The 19463-nt window shown below is 51.4% G+C and overlaps 2 protein-coding genes across 2 annotated transcripts in view; both read right to left on the reverse strand.

Annotated features, from left to right (window-relative positions):
• Positions 1–307: 307 nt before the first annotated feature.
• SUPT4H1 (SPT4 homolog, DSIF elongation factor subunit) lies at positions 308–3113 on the reverse strand. Its single transcript, XM_065732170.1, has 5 exons — positions 3022–3113; positions 2727–2833; positions 2603–2658; positions 2148–2201; positions 308–694 (listed from the first exon to the last, which is right to left on the reverse strand). The coding sequence occupies exons 1-5, from the start codon at positions 3088–3090 to the stop codon at positions 627–629; spliced, it is 354 nt and encodes a 117-aa protein (XP_065588242.1). The 5' UTR covers positions 3091–3113; the 3' UTR covers positions 308–626.
• Positions 3114–6677: 3564 nt separating this feature from the next.
• RNF43 (ring finger protein 43) overlaps positions 6678–19463 on the reverse strand; it is a 52330-nt gene continuing 39544 nt past the window's right edge. Inside the window, exons 3-9 of the mRNA XM_065731681.1 lie at positions 18860–18934; positions 18059–18190; positions 17443–17544; positions 16820–16975; positions 16175–16277; positions 14260–15762; positions 6678–7577 (exon numbers count right to left, since the gene is read on the reverse strand). Coding sequence (XP_065587753.1) covers positions 7534–7577; positions 14260–15762; positions 16175–16277; positions 16820–16975; positions 17443–17544; positions 18059–18190; positions 18860–18934 — 2115 coding nt within the window. The 3' untranslated portion in view covers positions 6678–7533. The remainder of the gene's footprint in view (positions 7578–14259; positions 15763–16174; positions 16278–16819; positions 16976–17442; positions 17545–18058; positions 18191–18859; positions 18935–19463) is intronic.

The raw sequence follows: 19463 nt of genomic DNA on the forward strand, positions 1-19463 counted from the left end.
TGACCTCTGGACAACTCCTTCCACACAGAGCACTCAGTACATCATCCTCCATATTCCATCCAGCCATGAGACATAGAACATTGCAAGTCTTGTTCCCACAGTGATGGACACCCATGCTCAGCCAGGGCAGGATCCTCAAGATGGTGATTTTTGTCTGTGGCATATGGACAAATGGTGGTGGTTGTAAGCTCCAAACCACACCAGCAGTGTGGCAGCTCTGGGGCTGAGTGCAAAACCCCTCCCCCATGCCTTCTGCTCCCCATGGTGGGTGAAACTAGTGACTGAATATACACCACGGACTCCACTCTGAGCAGGAAACATGTTTTATTTAAATATTTACAGTTGTGTCCCAGCTCCTCTTACCCACACTGACTATGAGAGGTTTAATGGTGATGCACGCTCCCCCTCTGTCAGTGCTGTAACCCATTTTAAGGTCTTTGTGGTCCAACAGTGGCATGGCTGAATCCAGAGGTACTGAGTGAGAGCAACTGAGCCCACAGCTCCCACAGAGTCCAGGTCCCTCATGCTAAAACTAAAAGGTTTCAGAGCAGTGCCCCACACGCCAGCTGCCTCACTGAGCAGCCCAGCAGAGCACCAGGGAATCCTCCATGCAGCACGAGAGACCCTTAGGTTTTGATCGCTGTGTCCCGCGACTTGTAAGCCACGCCACGGCTCTTCAGCTCTCGGACGATCCCTGCAGCAAGGACACAAACACATTTCAGAAGTCTCTAGGAATGAGGAGCCCTAACAAAATCCAGTTGCTCTACCATGTAGCCATCACTGCAGAGATAGAGAACTAGACAATCTTCTCAGATTTTTCTAAGAGCATGTTACTTTCACTGTTAAGTTCCCTCCTCTAGTTTAAATGCCTACACAGAGCACCCAAATATCAACTCAAGTTTTGCCTTGGAAAAAAAAAAACAAACAACTGAGCAGAGACTTTATTTGTGTTATTTTCTACCTACAGATGATTGAATATCATGACTGTACCACACAGACCAAGCTCCTAAAGGTTGTTCTTAAGCCTCCTGGTCAGTTCTGTGACTTGTCTGCAAGACCCACCTTCTAAGTAGCACCACAGCAGTGATAGCAGAAGAGCATCACACAGTTCAGGACAGGTCCCACCAATGCCACACAGCGTGGACAGCCAAACGACAGCCTGCAAAGCCCTCCAGGGCAGCCTGCTGGCTCCTGTGCGCCCCAGCTCCTTTTTGCTTCTGCTTGTGATGTGAGGATGTTCCCCACATGAAGCAAGACCTGAGTATCTCCCATATGCATCCCCTCCTGCTGCTATTCTGTGCTCATGGCTGTGCTCTGCCTGCAGCTGCACAGAGCACATGGCATCACTGCTATGCTCTACTTGCTTCAGATGCATCCAAAGCTGTGCCAGAAGGCATCATGCCTCACGGTATTTCAGCTGTCCCCTAACACAGATGGTGCAGCTCAGGTTAGGAACAAAGGAGCTGGCATTCCAAGCAAAGTACAGTTTTTACACCGGATGCAGGGACTGTAGCCCTCTTAGGACACAGGTTTGGAGTCTGATCTTGGGCTGCAGACAGGAGAAATGGAAAATGTGATTTCTGCTTTACGAAGGGAGGGCCAACTCTCCACACTCTTCACTGCACCTATAAATGAACAAATACCACCTTTGCTTGATGCGAGCCCCCAGTGCAGTACTGCAATGGAAAGGGATACCTGCTCACCAGTCCTCCTCAAGACTATTTTCCCAACAGCACCCCTGTCTGCACAATTCATTTTTGTTTCCTTGAAGCTGTACAACTTGAAGCATGCACACTTCCCGTAGCCAGGCTTTAATGACATTTCATTGCTCTGATGTGCAGTCTGGCATCACAGGTTTTATCCAGCATAATTTTCATGCCAACTTTTGGCAAGCAGAATGCTGGATGACACAGACAGCCTGTCTGCAGAGCTGTGAAGCCTGCCTCCCATTCCACACCGTTTTGCAGTCACCTGGCAAATCCATTCAACAGGGTGAGTGCTCTTTCTGTTGTAACAGTGACTTCACCAGGTCAACACAGTGTAACTCAGAATGTAACTGGCCAAGGTACAGTGCAGGGTATAGAGAACAACCAATCCCTCAGTGTTCACTTGCACAGCAGCACTCCCTCACACAGCAGCAGCATTACCTTGGGGCAGACGGCCAGTGACGGACACTGCATACACACCAGGCTTGAAGTTACCTGAGGGAAAGGAAGCACTGAGACCCGTTGTGCAGCAGCAGCCAGGTGGGCAAACAGCCCCAGCCCCCTCCTCGGGAGCACAGCAGTACAAGGGACAAATCCTGCTGCCTGGAGTCACAGAACCACAGAGTGGTTTGGGGTTGGAAGGGACCTCACAGCCCCACCCTGCATGAGCTGAGTACCCCCCAGCTCAGGCTGCCCAGCGCCCCCCCACAGTCTGGGGCACCTGCAGGGATGGGGCACCAGAGCTCTGGGCAGCAGTGCTGGCACCTCACTGCCTTCTGGGTGAAGAGTTTCCCTTCCCATCAGACCCGAGTCTCCCCTCTTTTAGTTTAAAGCCATTCCCCTTGCCCTACCGCTATCAGAGCAGGGTTTGGGGCAGCACAGCGGAGGACACTCACTGATGCGCTGCCACTTGGAGACCCAGCTGTCCTCGGGGCTCATCATGGCGATGATCCTGCGGGAGAGAGGGACGTGAAGGGACTGTCCCCAGCGCTGCCACCGCGCGCCACCCCGGCCCCTCACCCGTCGAAGGAGGAGCTGGTGCAGTCGTAGACCATCTCGCGGTTGCCCTTCATCTGCAGGTAGGCATCGCAGTTGTCGCAGCCGTCGTACTCGAACTGCTCGAGGGTCTGAAGCACAGAACCACAGACTCACCGCGCACGACCGCGACCCGCAAAGCTGCGGGGAACGGAGGCCGGGAAGGGGGGTGAAGGCCCGAGCGGGGCGAGACGGAGCCCGGCGGGGCGGGGAGGGGGGGGAAGGCCCGGACAGAGAGACCCGGGAGAAGGGAGAAGGCCGCAGGCCCGGCGGAGCGCACCTTGACGAGGGAGCAGAGTAGGCAGGCCCGCAGGTGCCGCAGGTCTTTGGGGACGGTCTCCAGCGCCATGCTGCCGCCGCCGCGCACGCGCAGAGCGGAACCGGAGCGCGCCCGGAGGGGGCGGCAGAGGCTGCGGGCGCGGGCTGCCCTGGGGGGGCGGGGCACGCACGGTGAGCCCGCTGGCCGCGGCCCGCTCCTCGGCTGCTGCCCGGTGCCGGCGTTGGGGGCTGCGGGCACTGGGCCCAGCGGCTGTGGATGCCGCTTTGGGTTGGAGGGACCTCAAAGGTCACCTCGTGCCGCGGGCAGAGCTGCAGAGCGATGGATCGGCACCAGCCCAGGGTGCCCGGAGCCCGTCCGGTCCTGGGGCATCTCTGGGGATGGGCACCCGCAGCTCTGGGCAGCAGTGCCAGCGCCGCACCGCCTCTGGGTGAAAGACTTCCACATCTAATGTACACCTCCCCTCGTTTAGTTTAAAACGTTGCTCCCTTGTCCCATCGCTGTCTATCTGTGTGAAGTTGTTCTCCATCCTGTTTGAAACCTCCTCTGATGCACTGGAAGGCTGCAGTGGAGTGTCCCCAGAGCCCTCTCTTCCTCAGGCAGGACACCCCCAGCTCCCTCAGCCTGTCTCCACAGCAGAGGTGCTCCAGCCCTCTGAGCACCCTCATGCCCTCCTCTGGACCCGCTCCAGCAGCCCCACATCTTTCCTGTGCTGGGGGCCCCGGGCCTGGACGCAGTGCTCCAGGTGGGGCCTCACGAGGGCAGAGCAGAGGGGGACGGTCCCCTCCCTGCCTGCTGCCAGCCCTCTGCTGATGCAGCCCAGGTGCTGGTGGCTTTCTGAGCTGCACACTGCTGGCTCACATTAAACCTTTCATCTACCAGAACCCTCACGTCCTTCTTCACAGCATTACTCTCTCTCAGTTCTTCTCCCAGTCTGTACACAAATCTGGAATTGCCCCCGCCATAATGCAGCACCTTGCACTTGGCCTTGTTACATGGGCCCACCTTCTGAGTTTGTGAAGGTGCCTCTGGATGGCATCCCTTCCTCCTGTTCTGTCTGCTGCATCGCTCAGCTTGGTGTTCACCCACAAACTTGCTGAAAGTGCACTTTATATCATCTACATCACTGATAAAGATGTTAGAATGCAGGTCCTACGCTGGACCCATGTGGGACACCACGCGTCACCGTCTCCATCTGACACAGACATTGACCACAGCCCTCTGGCTGCAACCTTCCAACCAATTCCTTATCCACCAAATAGTCCACCCTTTGAACCCATATCTCTCCAATTTAGAGATAAGGATGTGGTGGAGGACCATGTCAAAGGCCTTGCAGAAGTCCAGATACATGCCATCAGTTGCCCTTCCTCTGTCCACCGATGCCGTAACATCTCAGAAGGCCACCAGATGTGTCATGCACGATCTGCCCTTGGTGAAGCTGTGCTGGTTGTCTCAGATCACCTGCTTGTCCCTTGTGTGCCTCATGGAACTTCAGCAGCCATGAAACTTCTTAGAACACACACCTAATGGCTTTGTACAGAACAAAAACACACGAGCAGGCCAGGTATGTGGATAAATATATTAGTAAATAAATATATTTCTGAGCACATCAGCATATTCACACATCTTTGTTTTTATCAGACATAAATACACAGTTTTGCATATATATAAAACCTATTCTTCCATTTTGGTTGATAATTTATTCCCAAGCCCAGGACAGACTCAGCAAAACAAAACAAAAAACAAACTTGTATTCACATTTAGAAGGATCTGAATTTTAAAAAAGGGAGGAGCAGAGGCTCTGTGCAGAATGGGAGGAGCTCCATCTGCTCTGCCCACAGCAACCCATTCCCGTGGGGTTGAAGGTCCTGGGAAGGAAGTGGTCCCTGGGGAGGGACTGATGGTTTGGTTGTGGATAGAGAGGTTGAGACGCTTCGGCTTCTGTCAGTTTTCAGCTGGGTCTTTGGATTCAATAAAAGAAAACAATTGCTATTTCATTGCAGTGATGCTGAGGACATGCAGTGACTGAGCCTAAGGGTACTGACCACTCAGAAGTATCACTCTGAAGTGAGAGGCGCAGGAACAGAGAGGAACTGTTTCCAGGTTCTCAGACATCACTTCTCTTTTAGGTGGCTGAGGATTGTAGTCCATCTACAGAAAGGATTTCAAAAACGATCTTCCTACAGAGTTCCTCTCATCCCACCTGAGAACCCACCTACACAGACCTGTATACCGTCAGCTCAGCAAGCCCCTCTGAGAGGGTCCAGCATCAGAGACGTCTGTTTTCTGAATGAAAAGTAGCAGCAGCATAAAAATCAGAAAATGAAAACACTTTAAGATGGGTGTTGCCCTGCACAGCCCGGTAATACTGCAGTAGGGAGTGGAAAGGGTTTGTTAGTACTGACCACTTTCTCCAAGAAGCTTGGGGCTTGCTGAGATTCAGTCCTCCTTTTTTTTTTAGGATTAGGAGGGAAAGGAGTACTTTTGGACTGCAAACCAGATAGCTGTTCCTTTGAGGCAGTGAAATGCATCCCTGGAGGCTGACAGCCTTCTTAACTCCTAATGAACTCGGTGGGAGCACCCTGACTTCATCAGCCCCATCTGTGAAGTCATCTGAGCCCTCTGGGATAGCCAAAGATGGAGGGGGCTGGTTGAGACAAGCCACGCGTCACATACACAAGAAGCTGAACAGGGAGAATATAGACCTGTTCCTGGCTTTCTTTTTCTCTTCAAGACTGGCTTTACTGCAAGGGAGAAAACTGGAAAAAAACTGGACTTGTGTCTTCTGCTTGCTTTGTAAGACAGACAAGAGGAGCTGAAAAGGTTAGAATGTAATTCTGCTGGGTTCTTTGATGTGAAAAGTTTAACTCTTCTCTAGTCTGAAAGGTCCTGCAGTGGCTAGATCACAGGAGACAAGAAAATGAACACTAGCAAGGGAATCGTGTTTTGTTTAAAGCAGTCTTACTGGTTGGCTTTCAGTAACATTATGTTAGCGACTTGAAGCTGGGACAAAGATGCTTTTTTCAAAGAGTAAGGGTAGCTAGCCCCATAAAAGTTTTCACCAGAAGAGAAGGAAGGCAAATGCTGGATTAATCTGAACTGGCATTAAGTAGCCTGTGTGCTCCTGAACTGAAGAAGAAGCTGCTGCTTCACAGGAAGATACAGACAGCTTATCACTGAGGAGATGGGGAACATCTGTCCCTATATCAGGTTTCTGTCAGAAGTTACCTTCAGATCTAATGGCCTAACCTTCCCAATATTTCATTAACTCTGAAATCCTGAGATAGTCTTGGTGCCCTATAAATGTGCACTCCACATGGGATTCTGGCTAATTCTTTGTCCTGAATGGTCAGTTAAGAAAGTGAACTCCACAGTCTAAATCCTCGCTGTATGAAGACTTTGGGTTTTATGTTGTGAATCTGCCAGATTTTATTTTACTTGAATGTTACCAAATTAGGAGACATAGGAAACAAGAGCTGATGATGTTCCAAGTGTCTCACAGAAGTACAAAGATAAGGCTGGGTGATAGATGGGGCTCTGCATTTATTACACATGCTTTCACTGGGATTTTTTTACTTGGAGCAACAAGGAAATAAGGAGAGAAGCAGGAGCCATGTGAGCTCAAGGATTTGCCACAACTCCTGTGATGGGGCCATCTCAGCTTTGAAATATGCAAACATCAAAACATCTAAGCTCTAAACAGGGCTGTCCATACCTGTTTTGAGAGCAAATGGAGGCGTTGCAGGGTGAAAGAGAGATGTACTGACATTAGGAGATGAGTGAGTAGACTCTTTGCAATGGAGAGAATCTGGCCCAGCCTCTTCCCAGAATTTGTGTCATTGTCCCTTGGTCTTCATCTCCACTACTGCTAGCAAAATGCAGCACATGGCTCAGCTGGCTTCAGCTGAGGGACAGTGAAGTGGTCAAAAGTGGTGAGAGATGCTGGTTTCCAATGAAGGTGGAAGAAGCATCTTTCAGGCCGGACCTGTGAGTGCTGGGACGGAGAATACCTTGTTCCTGTGTCTGAAATAAGAGTGGAAAAGTTAAATGAAGAAGTCTGGCTTTTGACCTAAAAGGGGAAATGAAGTCAGGAGCTACCAGGCTACAGAAAGTAATTCCTGCAGCTTTTAGTCTTGAAGGCTTGTTTATTTCTGAAGTGTTCTTCAAAACCTTCTGTGGCACGAATATGCCAAAATAGCAGCTTGAACTCACTCCATGAGCTCTCCAGATGGGAACTCCCAGGACTGGTCTCTGAGTGAGCTAGCCCACGCAGACAGAAGCCACTGGATGAAGGTGGGCTGCCTGTGCCTTCACAGGAGAAGAGGACCTGGAGAACACAGCTCTGTGTTTTTGTGACCAACACAGTGTGGAGACGCTGAGGAGACCACAAGCATCACATCACTTATTTGCGGTTTGCATCGTGTAGACACCGAGGTATGAGCTCCACTCCGGGCTGGTTTGCTGAACATCTTTGTCCACTCCAGCTCTCCTGTAAGCAAATGAGTCAGTGTCCTGTTACACTGAGTGCTCACAGACGTCCTGGATCTCCTCTTCAGATCCTGCAGTCAAAAAAAAAAGAATAAAGAAAGTATAAGCTGCAGCTGAATGCTCCAGGGCCTCGTGCTGACCACTGCAGTAACAAGAACGGACTTTGCAGTGGAAGCCACAGTGTTTCTCCCTGTATTTTGGAGGGACTTTTTGGGCCACCTCCACAATCAGGTTATTCCTCTATGTTAAGACACAATGAAACAAAGATAAGACATCAAACTCCTATTTGAATATTCAGAAAAAGCAGGCTGAGGATGTGGTGCATCCCAGGATCCATCTTGCTACAAGATGCTCGCTTTTCATACTTTCTGATGTGTGCTCTTTGAGGAAAATCTGTACAGCCATTTAAAACTGATCAGCACCAGAAAACATTGCTGGCTTATATTCACCCATGCCATGGCACCACCACTGAGTCACAAGGAACAAAAACAAAAGAAACTCCAGACAACAAAAAGACTGCAAGAGAGGAGTGAGTGCAAGAAAGGCATAGCACAGATGTTTCAAGGCGTTCACAAATCATTTCTGACTCCCAAAAACCACCGAACCCAATGCGTGGTGGTCTGCTGCTAACACCAGTGCCCTGCACCCAGCCAGAAAGGACTGTGGTTCCTTCCTCCCCAGCCCCATCTGCCTGGTGAATTATTGACAGGCAAGTGCTGAGTGGGTCACACTGAAACACTCAGCGTGAAGGCTGCCTAGAAACCGTGCACCCTTGGTTACTGCTTCAGACAGTCCTTTCTCCCTAATGTGGCTGAGCATTGACACGTACACCATGTTCCCTTTCCCAGATGTCTCTCAAGCCTGCCCAGAGCTCTCACACAGGCTTTGCGTGGCCCAGTAAATGCATACATCCATTATTTTTCACATTTCCCTTTTCCTGAATGTTCTTGAGATCAAAAAGAAACAAATGCCCACACAGCTCTTCAGAGAAAGCAATTCAAAACAACTTTTCAAACCAGTCACAGAAAATTCTTGGTAATTACAAATTACCAGCTGTATGAACAGGACTTCTGCAAATTAAATATATGGGAACTAAACAAGTAAAGGAGATTCTGCTTTGAAAATGTAGCTCGCAGATGTGGGAATATTAATAGACAGAAGCAGCATTATACATATATATGTGTGCAGGTCATGGCTGAAGTACCAGAAGATAGTTTGTGAGATCTGGCATTAGTGATGTGTATAAGCAGCCCTCTGAATAAGCCTATGCCAGCTGCTCCTAGGGTGTGCTAGCTTACACAGTGCATAGGAAGCCAGACAGCTCCAACAGCCTTGTGGTCGGTCAGAAGCCTTGAGTCTCAAAGAGGATTATCAAAATACTTTCTGAAAACTGCTTGTGTGAGCATCCCGTTACACAAACTGAAAGAAAAGTTCACAAAGGTCCCGAATCAGGAGGCAGACAGGAGACAGTGGGAGATCCAGTGGATGAACTGGATACCCACATAGGGTGAAGACCTGAAGGAGCACACCTTGCAGACAGATCTTGTCCAGTGGGTGTTAACTTGTAATGGTGGTCTTTTCTCCCCTCTAATCCCTTTCTCCCTTTCTAGTAAAGATCAAAGACATGACATGAAAGGGAATGGCTACAAAAAGGAGCAGGAGATGGGGAAGCGAGGGAGGATGCTGATGGCATTCTGTGGGGGATGAGATTTTCCAGAGGGAAAGCTTGAGGTTCCACCACTTTGCACTGCGAGTAATCCATCTGCTCAGGGATGAGATCCGAGAGTGCCGGGGTGGCTTAGGAGATATCTAGCTGTAACTTGCTGCTAGTTGTCTGATTTCTCTTAAAGGGATCCTCCCAGCATGGCTTGAGGATTGATTCTTCAGTGAAATGAGTCAGAGCATGTTCATCTCCCAGGCAGGGGAAGCAGGGATGTACCTTTATGCAAGCCACACCAAGAAAAGCAGTGTGAAATCCAAGGTGCTGCAGGCATCTTTGGGATCATCGCTGGTGCCCTGATATCCCCCACAATGCCAGTGCATGGCACTGTCTGGGAAAGGAGAGTTTCTGCAAGGGCTGTGATTCAACCTCAGCAAAATCCAGCCTTACCTAGAGTGGAGTGAGGTATGTACACACCTGGAGGGTGCCATGTCCCACAGGAATACCATCAGCTTCTGGAAACCCTGGTTTAGGGACTACCTGAGCCAGAGATGGTATTTGCATCTCTGCATTTGATAGCTCTTGATCTAGGCTCTCAAACCCATTTTACTTCTGGCACTTACATCCTCTGGGCACTGAGCACCACAGGTTCACTATGAACCATGTCTTACCTTACTGTGTGTTGGAAAGCTTCCATTTCCCATTTGATGCCACTACTTATTTTGTCATAAGATAATGTCTCTTAGCTATCATCTGCTCTGCTCTCCCTGATTTTGTATCGTATTCACTGCTAGTCATCATTTTCCCCTGTGGAAGTCTCTATATTCTGTTTCCTCAGAAAAACCTCAGCATTGTGATTGCACCCTTCTGCACTTCCCCGAGGTCTGTTCTGTCCTTTTATGAGGAGTGGTGATGAGCTGCACTCTAGCTCTGGAAGCACCTCAGGTACACACAATTGCACAATGGCATCTTCTGCTGCTCCCCTACTTGTCCCCAGCCAGCTCTGAGTAATTCTTTGCCAGAAGTACTCACAGTGAGCCCAGGATGTTTCCTGAGGTTGTGAGAAGGGCCCATTGCCACGCACGGTACTTAGAAGCAGCTCTGCTCCTGCGTGGCATTTTGTCTTACACGGAATTTCACCTGCCACTTTATTGCCCAATAACTCAGCAACAGGAGATCCTTCTGTAGCACTTTGTAACTAGTTTTAAAGCTGACAGTCAGAAGGATTTTGTCTTCTACAAACTTTATTATCTCCTCTCCTTGCCCAGGATATTTATGAGCTTGATGAAAGGTGCTGACAGCTGGAGAACTCCACTTCTCTCCCTTTCTGTGTAACTTTCCTCCATTAAGACTGGTCTGCACTTTGTCTCCTGTTTTTCAGCCTGTTATTTACCTCTGAGAGCACCTTCTCTCTTATCCTTCGAGAGCTTAATTCCCCTATAAGATCTGGAAAGCGTTATCTTTCTCTACAAAAGTGGTGCTGCCTCCTCCCCTGGATTTCACACTTAGCCATGCATCTGCAACTCAGATCCTTGATTTGAATTTGCAATAATTTGCTTGGCAGGAAAGTCAGGCTCATCGTTCTGTGGCTTCAGCTATTTGAAGCCGAAGTTGCCCTCAGCTCTTCCTTCTGGCTCTGGGCATGGGTAGCAGATGACAGTCCATGTTTGTGGTTTAGCCCTTTTTTGGTAGAGCTCTTGCACGAAGCTCTGGTTTGTAACACATACCCCTGACAAATATTACTGTGCGCTTTATTGATGAGTTTCAGAAATGCTCACATTGATGATGTGATCTGGGAAGGACCCTCTTAACCCACGAGCTGTGCTGGGGTGAGAACCTCCTCGAGCACTTCTCTGCTGATCAATGATTCAGGAAGTTCATTTTGCTTCTCTGCTATGCTCTGCCCTCGCTCTTAGACACGCCTTACTCCTGCAGAGCCTCTGGCATGCTTCTTCCTACTGATGGAGATGAACATCTTTGCATTAATAGTGCTTCTGCTTTGCACAAGCTGCTCACAGAAGTCTGCCCTTCATGCCTCATGTAGCTCTGCTCTTAGCTTTACATTCAACCCTTCTGATTTCTTGTCTGGCCACACCTTCTCTTTTGAAGAATGGCTTATTGTTTGTAATTGCCCTCTGCTGTGCTGCCCTGACAGCCCTTTTTGGGGCCTTTTTGTGGCTGGTGAGATATGTGACTCTGGGTTTCTGCTCCTGTGTCTTTAAGTGATGCCTGTGCCCAAAAGCATTTTGTTCTTTCCACTGCTTCTTTCACTATTAGTTCAAGAGCCTCATGTTTATATGGGTGCTTCTTTTGCAGCCCATGCTAAAGCAGTGTACTATAACCCTAACACCACCTAATTTCTACTTAGGCACAACTGGGGATTTTGTATTTCTTGTCATTGGACTGTATATCCTCCTTAACATAGAGTGCCCCTTTCATGCCATCAGAAAAGACACACTCCTCTCAATAATGCCATAAGGAAATTACACAGTCCCATCATGCTGTTTTTGTTTTTGTTTTTACTGGCTTTCTGAAAAGGTAATGGCAAAAATGTCACATAAAGCCAGGCTTCCTAATTCATCCACTTACATTTTTAGCTTGCAACCTTCATTGAGACGTGTATTTGCATTTCTCCTTGGTCTCTTTGCCTGTTTTACCGTGTGTCCCACTTAAACAGGACCGTCAGTTGTTTTTTGCTGCATTTACCAGTCCTCCACTGATTTATGCCCAGTCCCTTTCTAAGATAAAGCACTGATGTGTTTGTAACTCCAGAGGCTGTGCCGTGACAAGAAATGTTTTCAACCTGATGGCTTTTCTGTACAAACCCTGCAGGAATTCCTCCTCACTACAACTTTCCCTAGTTCCTAATAACATTAAATCTTTCCTTTCTAAGTATTTTCTCACTCTTCTAAAGAAATTTCATCTCTCTGGAAAGCATCTACTGAAGCTACAGCAGTCAGACTGACAGAGTCCCACTGCCTTCAGACACATCGGTTCTTCGTGCTCATGGTGGAGGGAGGTAAGAGGGACAGGTGGTTTGCAAAGTCACCCTGGCAGTGGCTCTGGGCAGGTGTCAGAGTGCCTTCCCCATCACACCTTCAGGATGGGCAAACTCTGGGCTTCTGGGACTATCCTACAGAGCAGCAGCAGCGCCACAGCCCTGGAGCTCCACATTGGGCACACAGAGCCCAAGCAGGGACAGCAAGTGTCCTGGGGGACCCTGGTGACCCCCTCCCTCTGGGAGGGAGGCATGTGCTTTCCTTCATCTCCTTGTGTCCTCTCGGTGGGGATCACAGAAAGGGAGGAGACACAGACAGGAGAAGAAGAAAACAATCAGAAAAACATCAGCAAATTCAGACAGCTAGAGAGAAGGAAATAGGCACTGTTTGAAATGAATGTTTTATCAGTGAGGACTGAGACTTGGCAGAACATCACACATTTCCTAGAAGGGGAGCAAGGCAGTGGCCACCAAAGCAAGTGCATGGTGTTGCACACACTAGGCATCTCCTTTCCTAAAGCAGTCTGCTCTTTTGTCTGCTCTTTTCCCATATCCTTTTCCTTTAGAGAGAAGCTAAGGACAGGCAGCCCTACCCAGAGCCTCTGTGACCAGGTGCTTCCCCACACCAGAGACCCCCTGAGACCAGGAGCAGAGAACAGAGGCATTGGAGTGTCCTAGCAGCAGCCAGCAAGTGTCCAGGCGATAAGAGCTGGTGGATGAAGATGTTCATGCTGCAGCAAGTGCAGCCCATAAGAGGGACCTGGAGCTCCCCTGGGAGCTGCTTTGCTCTCCTTTTGCTCGTGGCTTATTTGCCCCCAGGGAAGGCAGTGCCTCTCCTGGGCAGCGCCCAGGTTGGGGATAGTGGGGCTGAGCCACACCAGTGCATGGGCTTTGTTTGGATACGGGAACTCACACCGGCTCCTGAGCAATGCACCATACCACGGTGCTTTGAGGTCGTGCCCTGACAACATAGCTGTGCACTGCTTCCAGCTCTGGGCACTTCATCAGCCCTGGAGCTGCTGCAAACTGCAGACAGATCCCTGCACTGCTGTACCTCCCAAAGGAGCAGCATCCCTCTGGTCCCTTCAAAGAAACCCCCACCTATCTGCAGTGCCACGCGCTTCTGTGCTGGTAAAAAGACTCTTCTGGGACTGCACCTAGCCCCGTGCCCAGCCAGCCCCTCCTCTTCCTCACTGCTTCCTCGCAGGCAGGTGTGGCCAGGAGCCTGGGTGGGGTGTGGGGCTGGATAGACAGCGTGGGGAGGAAGTTATTATCTGTGTGGTAAATGGGCACAGTGAGTCACAAGTTTCAGGCCAGAAATTAGGCTGTTAGTTCTGTATAGGGTACCTAAATCAAAATGATTTGCACATGGACCGGTAGTGAGTCAGCAGCAGGGTAAGGAGAGGAGCCCGGCACCTGCCCTGCTGCCTGCAGGTCCCAGTTTGCAGAGGAACCAGGGAGCTGAGCCTCCAAACATCCTGCTTTCAAAAGTATTTTCCCTCTCACTCAAGGAGGCAGAACTGACGTATGGCAGTTAGGCAAAGGGCCAGATCTTAATTGCTTCTAATTTCCAGAAGACACTAAGAAACAACTCCCATTTAGCAGAGGCAGGTGAGACAGGAGGGATGCACAAATCCATAAACTCATTCAGTCTGTTCCTGTGCCACCCGCAGCCATGCACACACACTTCCTTATTGAGGCTGGCAAGCTGGGGCTGACTGCAACAGCATAGCCCAATGAGCCTAAACGACAAGGGCTCTGCCACCAGGTCATCCAGACCAAGGTGAGGATACCCAGAAATGCGGATCCACCCCTTCCTTTGGGAGATACTCTGCCTGCTAGAGACTCCTACAAAGCTGCCTTATTTCCCATTGGAGTTATTTCAGGATGAGACTGCAGGGCTTAGTGCATTCAGACCATCAGCAGGTGCAGATTGTTCCGGCCATCACCTGAGGATGGGTGAGCTCTGGCACACCTCTGTCACCAGTGACCCTGTAAGAAAGTTCACCATGAGGGCACCCAGAGCACCTTCCCACCTTGCCTGCAGCAATCCACCCTCATCCCCTGCTTGCCAGGAGACCCAGACCAGACTCACCCTGCCTACACTGCTGAGCTGGGCAGTGCCTTGGGGTGCCTGTTCCTGAGAAACCAGCAGGAACTGTGCGGTTTCCCTCCCGTCCTGACATCCCCTCCTCCTGCTTTTTCAGCTCTGAGCTGCTTTGCGGCACCAAACACTTCCACAGTGGCCGGGAGCCCGTGCTGCAGGGCATGGGAGAGCTCGGGATCAGGGGCTGGACCTCGGGTGAGCAGCGGTGGCCAGCAGGGTGGCCATGAGGAACATGAGCATCACAGGCTTTGGGAAAAGCTGAATCCTCGGGCAGGAGCGCGGGGTCGAGCTCTAGGGAACACTTTCTTTTCCTACGGTGATGTCGGCTCTGTGAGCTGTGTCTCTGGGGCAGCAGCACAGGGGATGTGCCTGCTGCTCCCAACTGTCTGTTGGCATCTACACCGAAGTCCAACCTGTTTGGAGAAGCGGAGAGGGCATGCAGGGGCTCCCGGCCCTGCTGGGGACAGGCTGGCTGTCCTGCTGGAGGAGCCTCCTGCAACTCTGTCCTGCTTTCCACAGGCTGCTGACAGTGATGGCTCCTCTCAGCCCTCTTTTGCGTCCGAGCACCATGAAAGCCAACCTTAGCCCCAGAGTATCGGGACTTGCGGTGCCCGGGGCCCATGCCTGCCCGGCCGGGTGGGCACTCCACATCCCTCCTGTAGTGGTGGTGCTGGTGGTGGTGGTAGTGGATGTGGCTGAGCACCTGGGCCTTGGCTGGAGCGGCACTGCCAGGCACCATCAGGTCCAAGGATCTGGGTCGCGTCTCCCTTGGTGGCCGCTGCCGCTCTGGCCCATTGTCCGTGGTGGGCCCGTCTGAGCTGCAGTACACAAAGGGGTCGTAGTCGCTACTGAGGGAGCTGCGGAATGTGGAGCAGCTGCCGTGGATGCCCTGAAGGCTGATGTCTGTGCAGTTCAGCATGGAGTCGCTGGAGGAACCGTGGCAGGGCCCTGAGCTGGAGTCACTACCTGGTCCGTCCGCCAGGTACCCGCTGTGCTCCGTGAGATAGCTCTCCCCAGAGCCGCTGCTGTTGTGCTGGTGCCCGTGGCTCACCCCCCGGCGCAGGATGGGCACCCGGTGTTGCCGCTGTGCCAAGGATGCCTTCAGCCCCAGGCAGGGCGGTGCGGGCTGCAGAGGACACGTCCTGTGGGGTGGCTGCCCACATGCTGAGGGGTTGGGGTGCTGCTGGCCCCGCAAACCGGCGGCCAGGGGGGATACGTGTCCGCAGGCAGGCAGGGAGCTGGCTGGCCTGTATGGCATGTAGTGGATGGTGCCAAAATCCAGCTGGGAAAGCTCTGGAGAGTGGAAGAAGGGGTTGACATGAGCTGGCTCTGGGGGGAAGCTCCTGCGATTCATATGAGGGTAGGGATGTGGAAGGTGGTAGAGGGAATGTCCTGGGTGCTGGCGGAAAAGGTGCAGTCGCCGTCCGGGTTCCATGTCCCGAGGAGCCAGCCTGGAGCCCGTCACTGCGGCCTGGTCCACTGAGTCTCGGGCTGTGAAGAGAGAAGGCAGCATTCAGTGTACACCCCATGGCCTGGTGTGGTGGCCCCAGCACCATCAAGCCTCCACTACACACCCATACCCACATCCCACCTGCGCCCTGTGGCAACTCACAGCTGCCACCAAATCCTCTCTATGGTTTGCACACCTTTCTGCTGTCCTGACCCCAGACCCCAGCTACTATTCCCACAGGCCCTGGGAATGGCACAGATCCTGCCCCAGCCCAGAACTTGACTGTATACATGCACAGGCATCTCCCCACCATGCACACACTGCCCGATACCCCAATTCCCGCACAGACACATGTTTCTGTGCTGCACTGACTGCATGCATTGCCCAGGGGTATGTGGTCCTCCTGGGCACACTCCCTGCACCCACCCCTGTCCCTAGCTGGGAAATGCCTACCAAGAATATTGAACATGCAAAGTGGACATGTGTGGTGCTGTTGCAGCCAGGGGTCAACACAGTCCCGGTGAAACTCATGGGAGCATGAGATGATCCGCAGTTCCTAGAAAGAAGCAAGGAGAGGAGGAGGAGGGTGAGTGAAGAGAGCCTTGTCCTAAGAGGTGGGTACAGAGAGGGGACTCGTGATGTTCCAGGAGGCAATATTTAGAAGACTGAGACATGCAGCAAGCCATTACAGCCTTTGTATGGCAGAGGCTGTGCAGCTGCCTGGCATATTTGGTTCTGCTCTCTGCATGTAGCCCTAGGGAGTGATGTCCAGAGAGCTGCTAGCCCTTCAGAAATAGGAAGATTGTGGGCTGACTGGTTAGAAGCAAACCCCACTTTTGCCTCACTGTTTCAACACAGACACATGATGGACATGATACCCTTCAGTTACAACTGGAGACTCATCTTCAGGGAACTGGAATCTGCAGGCAGGACCAGTGCCTTCTGGCCAAGAGGCCATCAGACTTCCATCAACGCCGAGCCTCTCCCAGCCTCCAGGAGCTGCTGAAGGAACATCCCTGGGGCCTCCCAGCCCTGCCAAGCTCCCTTCTGACCGCAGCTTAGAGCTGAGGCTCACCCACGGCTGTGCCTACAGCCTACCTGGCCCTCGGTGAACTCCTCCAGGCAAATAGCACAGACCGGGGCCGAGCTGCAGCTGCTGGCTGAGTCCCACCACGACGCCTGCTGGCACCTGGCCTGGTACTTGCGTGTGGCCAGCTGCCTGATGGCCTGCATGGTCTGCTGCTGTACTGAATCCTGCCAGGAGGAAAAGAAGCTTTCAGGAGATGCTCAGCCACGCATTCTCATGTTCTATGAGGTTCTTCTACTTTTGAAAATGTGATTATTGCAGATGTGGGAGCGATTTCCAGGGGTGATTGTTTGCCTCTCCAAGAGGGGACTTGGTCACCACGAGGAGATAACTGACAGTGGACATTCAAAACCACTCAGCAGTGCTGAACTTTCGATCCCCAGAGGCTTGTCCTTCTATTGGAAAAGTAGGACATTTTCAAATCCAGAGATACATCTGAATGGGTGGTGTGGCAGGAGGAGAGCACGATCACTGCACAAGGGATGCTGCCTGCCCACCTTGGGACCATTCCACACACCCCAGGCACACACCTGCTTTGTCTCCACGGCACAGATTTCCTCCCCCAGACTGAGTCCTGGGCTGCCCTCAGTGCATTTCTGTTTGTTCAGACACGTCTGCTCTGTGAAATTCTCACCTGTGTCCTGTTCAGCTGGCACTTCGTACGGACGACAAAAATCAAAATGATGACAACAACAGTGCTGACCACAGTGAGAAGGATCCACACATCGTAGTCAGGCTGTTGAATACAACAGGAAAGAAATTACCCTTGCAGATAGGACTTAGAGGTTAAGCAGGGGAATCCTGATCTCTTCCTGACCATCAGCATTTGGATACATGATCTTTGGCCAAACTCTGCTTCCTTGGTTTTTAGAGATGAAAGAAAAGGAAAAGGGTTCAGTCTTTTTTGCACACTCCAGCAGGAATGGACTTTTGATTTTGCAGCACCTCAGCACACTACAGGCCATGCTCCAAGGTAGCACAAGATAAGAAAATCAAGGCTTGGTCTCATATGGAGAGATAGGAAATCCCCTCAGCTCACTTATGATGTTTAAGCAAAAACTGTAAGTAAGCTGAAAGAGCTTTTGAGTGTTTCTCTGCAGCATATCATCTGAATGGTGCAGGCAGGGAGAATGGCTCTGCAGAGCTCCTGTAAAGTAATGTCACCTCCAACCCTGGGGAAGGAAGCTCAGCAGCTTTGGGAAAGTCCTGGGGAGAAAGGATACAGAAGCAGTGGGAACAGTGTGTCTCACCCAAGCTGGTGGCTCCTTGACCTCTATCTTCACATGAGCTTCTCTGTTCTTGTTCACGACGCCCATGAGCAACTCAGCATCATGGCCCCTGATCAGCACCACAGGTTGACTCAGACCTCTGGGCTTTCTCAGCTGTAACGAAACGAACATGGTGAGAGATGTTCCAGAACAGCCTGAAAGAAGGACTACCCCTTCCAAGTCTGATCTCTCCTCCAGATTTTGCTAATCTTAGGCACAGTTTCCCTATCTGCGTTCTTATCTAGTGTTGGATGTTTTTCATTATTGCCTGATTATTTCAGTGAGAAATCTATTCCACTGCAAAAACATGAGTAGTGCTGGTGAAAGTACCAATGTTCAACCTGCAGCCAGAGTATCACCAACAGCACACCAGGGTGGCCATGACTTCTGCTTGAAAACTTGAGAAATCCCCTCTCCTTTGAGTTACTGACTTTGTGACTTTGTGCCTTAATGGATGGGCTCTGGTAATCTGTGATTTCCCACAAGAAAGCACTCAGCTTCTGGAAGGCACCTTTAATGGACAAGAAAATATCCTTTGACCAGCAAGGTGCTGTTCACAAGCTGCTTGTGCTTCCTGCAGATCTGAATGTGCCACAGTGTGAGCAAAAGTGACAAGTGCTGTGTGCATGGGTGAGCTGGGTAAGTGCTAACTACCCAAGCCAGGCCGCACTGACTTCCTAGGACCTCCCGCTGTGTGTTGGTGGTGCGGGTCCTGATCTATGCACATTTAGGGATGGAGAAGGGGCACTGCGATTTAGTTGGTGACATCTGTGGGCTCTGTACCTGATCGGCAGCACTTTCATCATCAGTAATGTCAAAAAGGATTGCACGAGCTCCACGCTCCCCAGCCAGCTTTGCCTGTGCAAAAGAACAGAAACTTCAGTAAACATTTTATGTCGTACATCTGCATTAATATCTACCATTTGGATCAGTATTTGCCTCCCCGGTTCTTCACAGGAGAAAGAAATACTGCTACTCAGGCTGAGGAAATAGCTTACATCCCAGCTCCTGTGCGACACGGTGAAACCAGCACCTGCTCTTGCTTTCTCTGCTCCCTGTCCTCTGCACTGATCTGGGAGCGGCTGCAGGCCCAGGATGACGAGCAGGATCAGCCCTGCCGTGCTCCTCACAGCCCCACGTTGGCTGCAGTGTGGCCGGCGCAGCTCTGGGACCCACGCAAAGTGAGTGTGCATACCGTGCCGGTGAGGTCAATGCACGCTGAAGGACCTCACGGGGTCACCCACGTTCTCCCACCGAGCCCTCCGAGCCCTGGAGGCAGGCAGAGGCAGCTCTTGTGAAAGGAGCCGGGAACACGAACAAAGTGCAGGGCTGGGCCGCTATTACTCATGCGGAGCGCTTTGATCTGGGCGTCCCGAGCGCCTGTGCA

Source organism: Cyrtonyx montezumae, unplaced genomic scaffold (assembly GCF_038088225.1).
Source record: "Cyrtonyx montezumae isolate F1298 unplaced genomic scaffold, pur_monq_1.0 scaffold_15, whole genome shotgun sequence".
Lineage (NCBI taxonomy): Eukaryota > Metazoa > Chordata > Aves > Galliformes > Odontophoridae > Cyrtonyx > Cyrtonyx montezumae.

Bases quoted from the DNA above. Each gene is read 5' to 3' on its own strand.
- SUPT4H1 (XM_065732170.1), bottom strand. From the start codon at position 3,090: ATGGCGCTGGAGACCGTCCCCAAAGACCTGCGGCACCTGCGGGCCTGC. The intron at 2,834-3,021 runs GTGCGCTCCGCC...TCTGTGCTTCAG, and splicing joins TACTCTGCTCCCTCGTCAAG to ACCCTCGAGCAGTTCGAGTA. The intron at 2,202-2,602 runs GTGAGTGTCCTC...CCTTTCCCTCAG, and splicing joins CTCCAAGTGGCAGCGCATCA to GTAACTTCAAGCCTGGTGTG.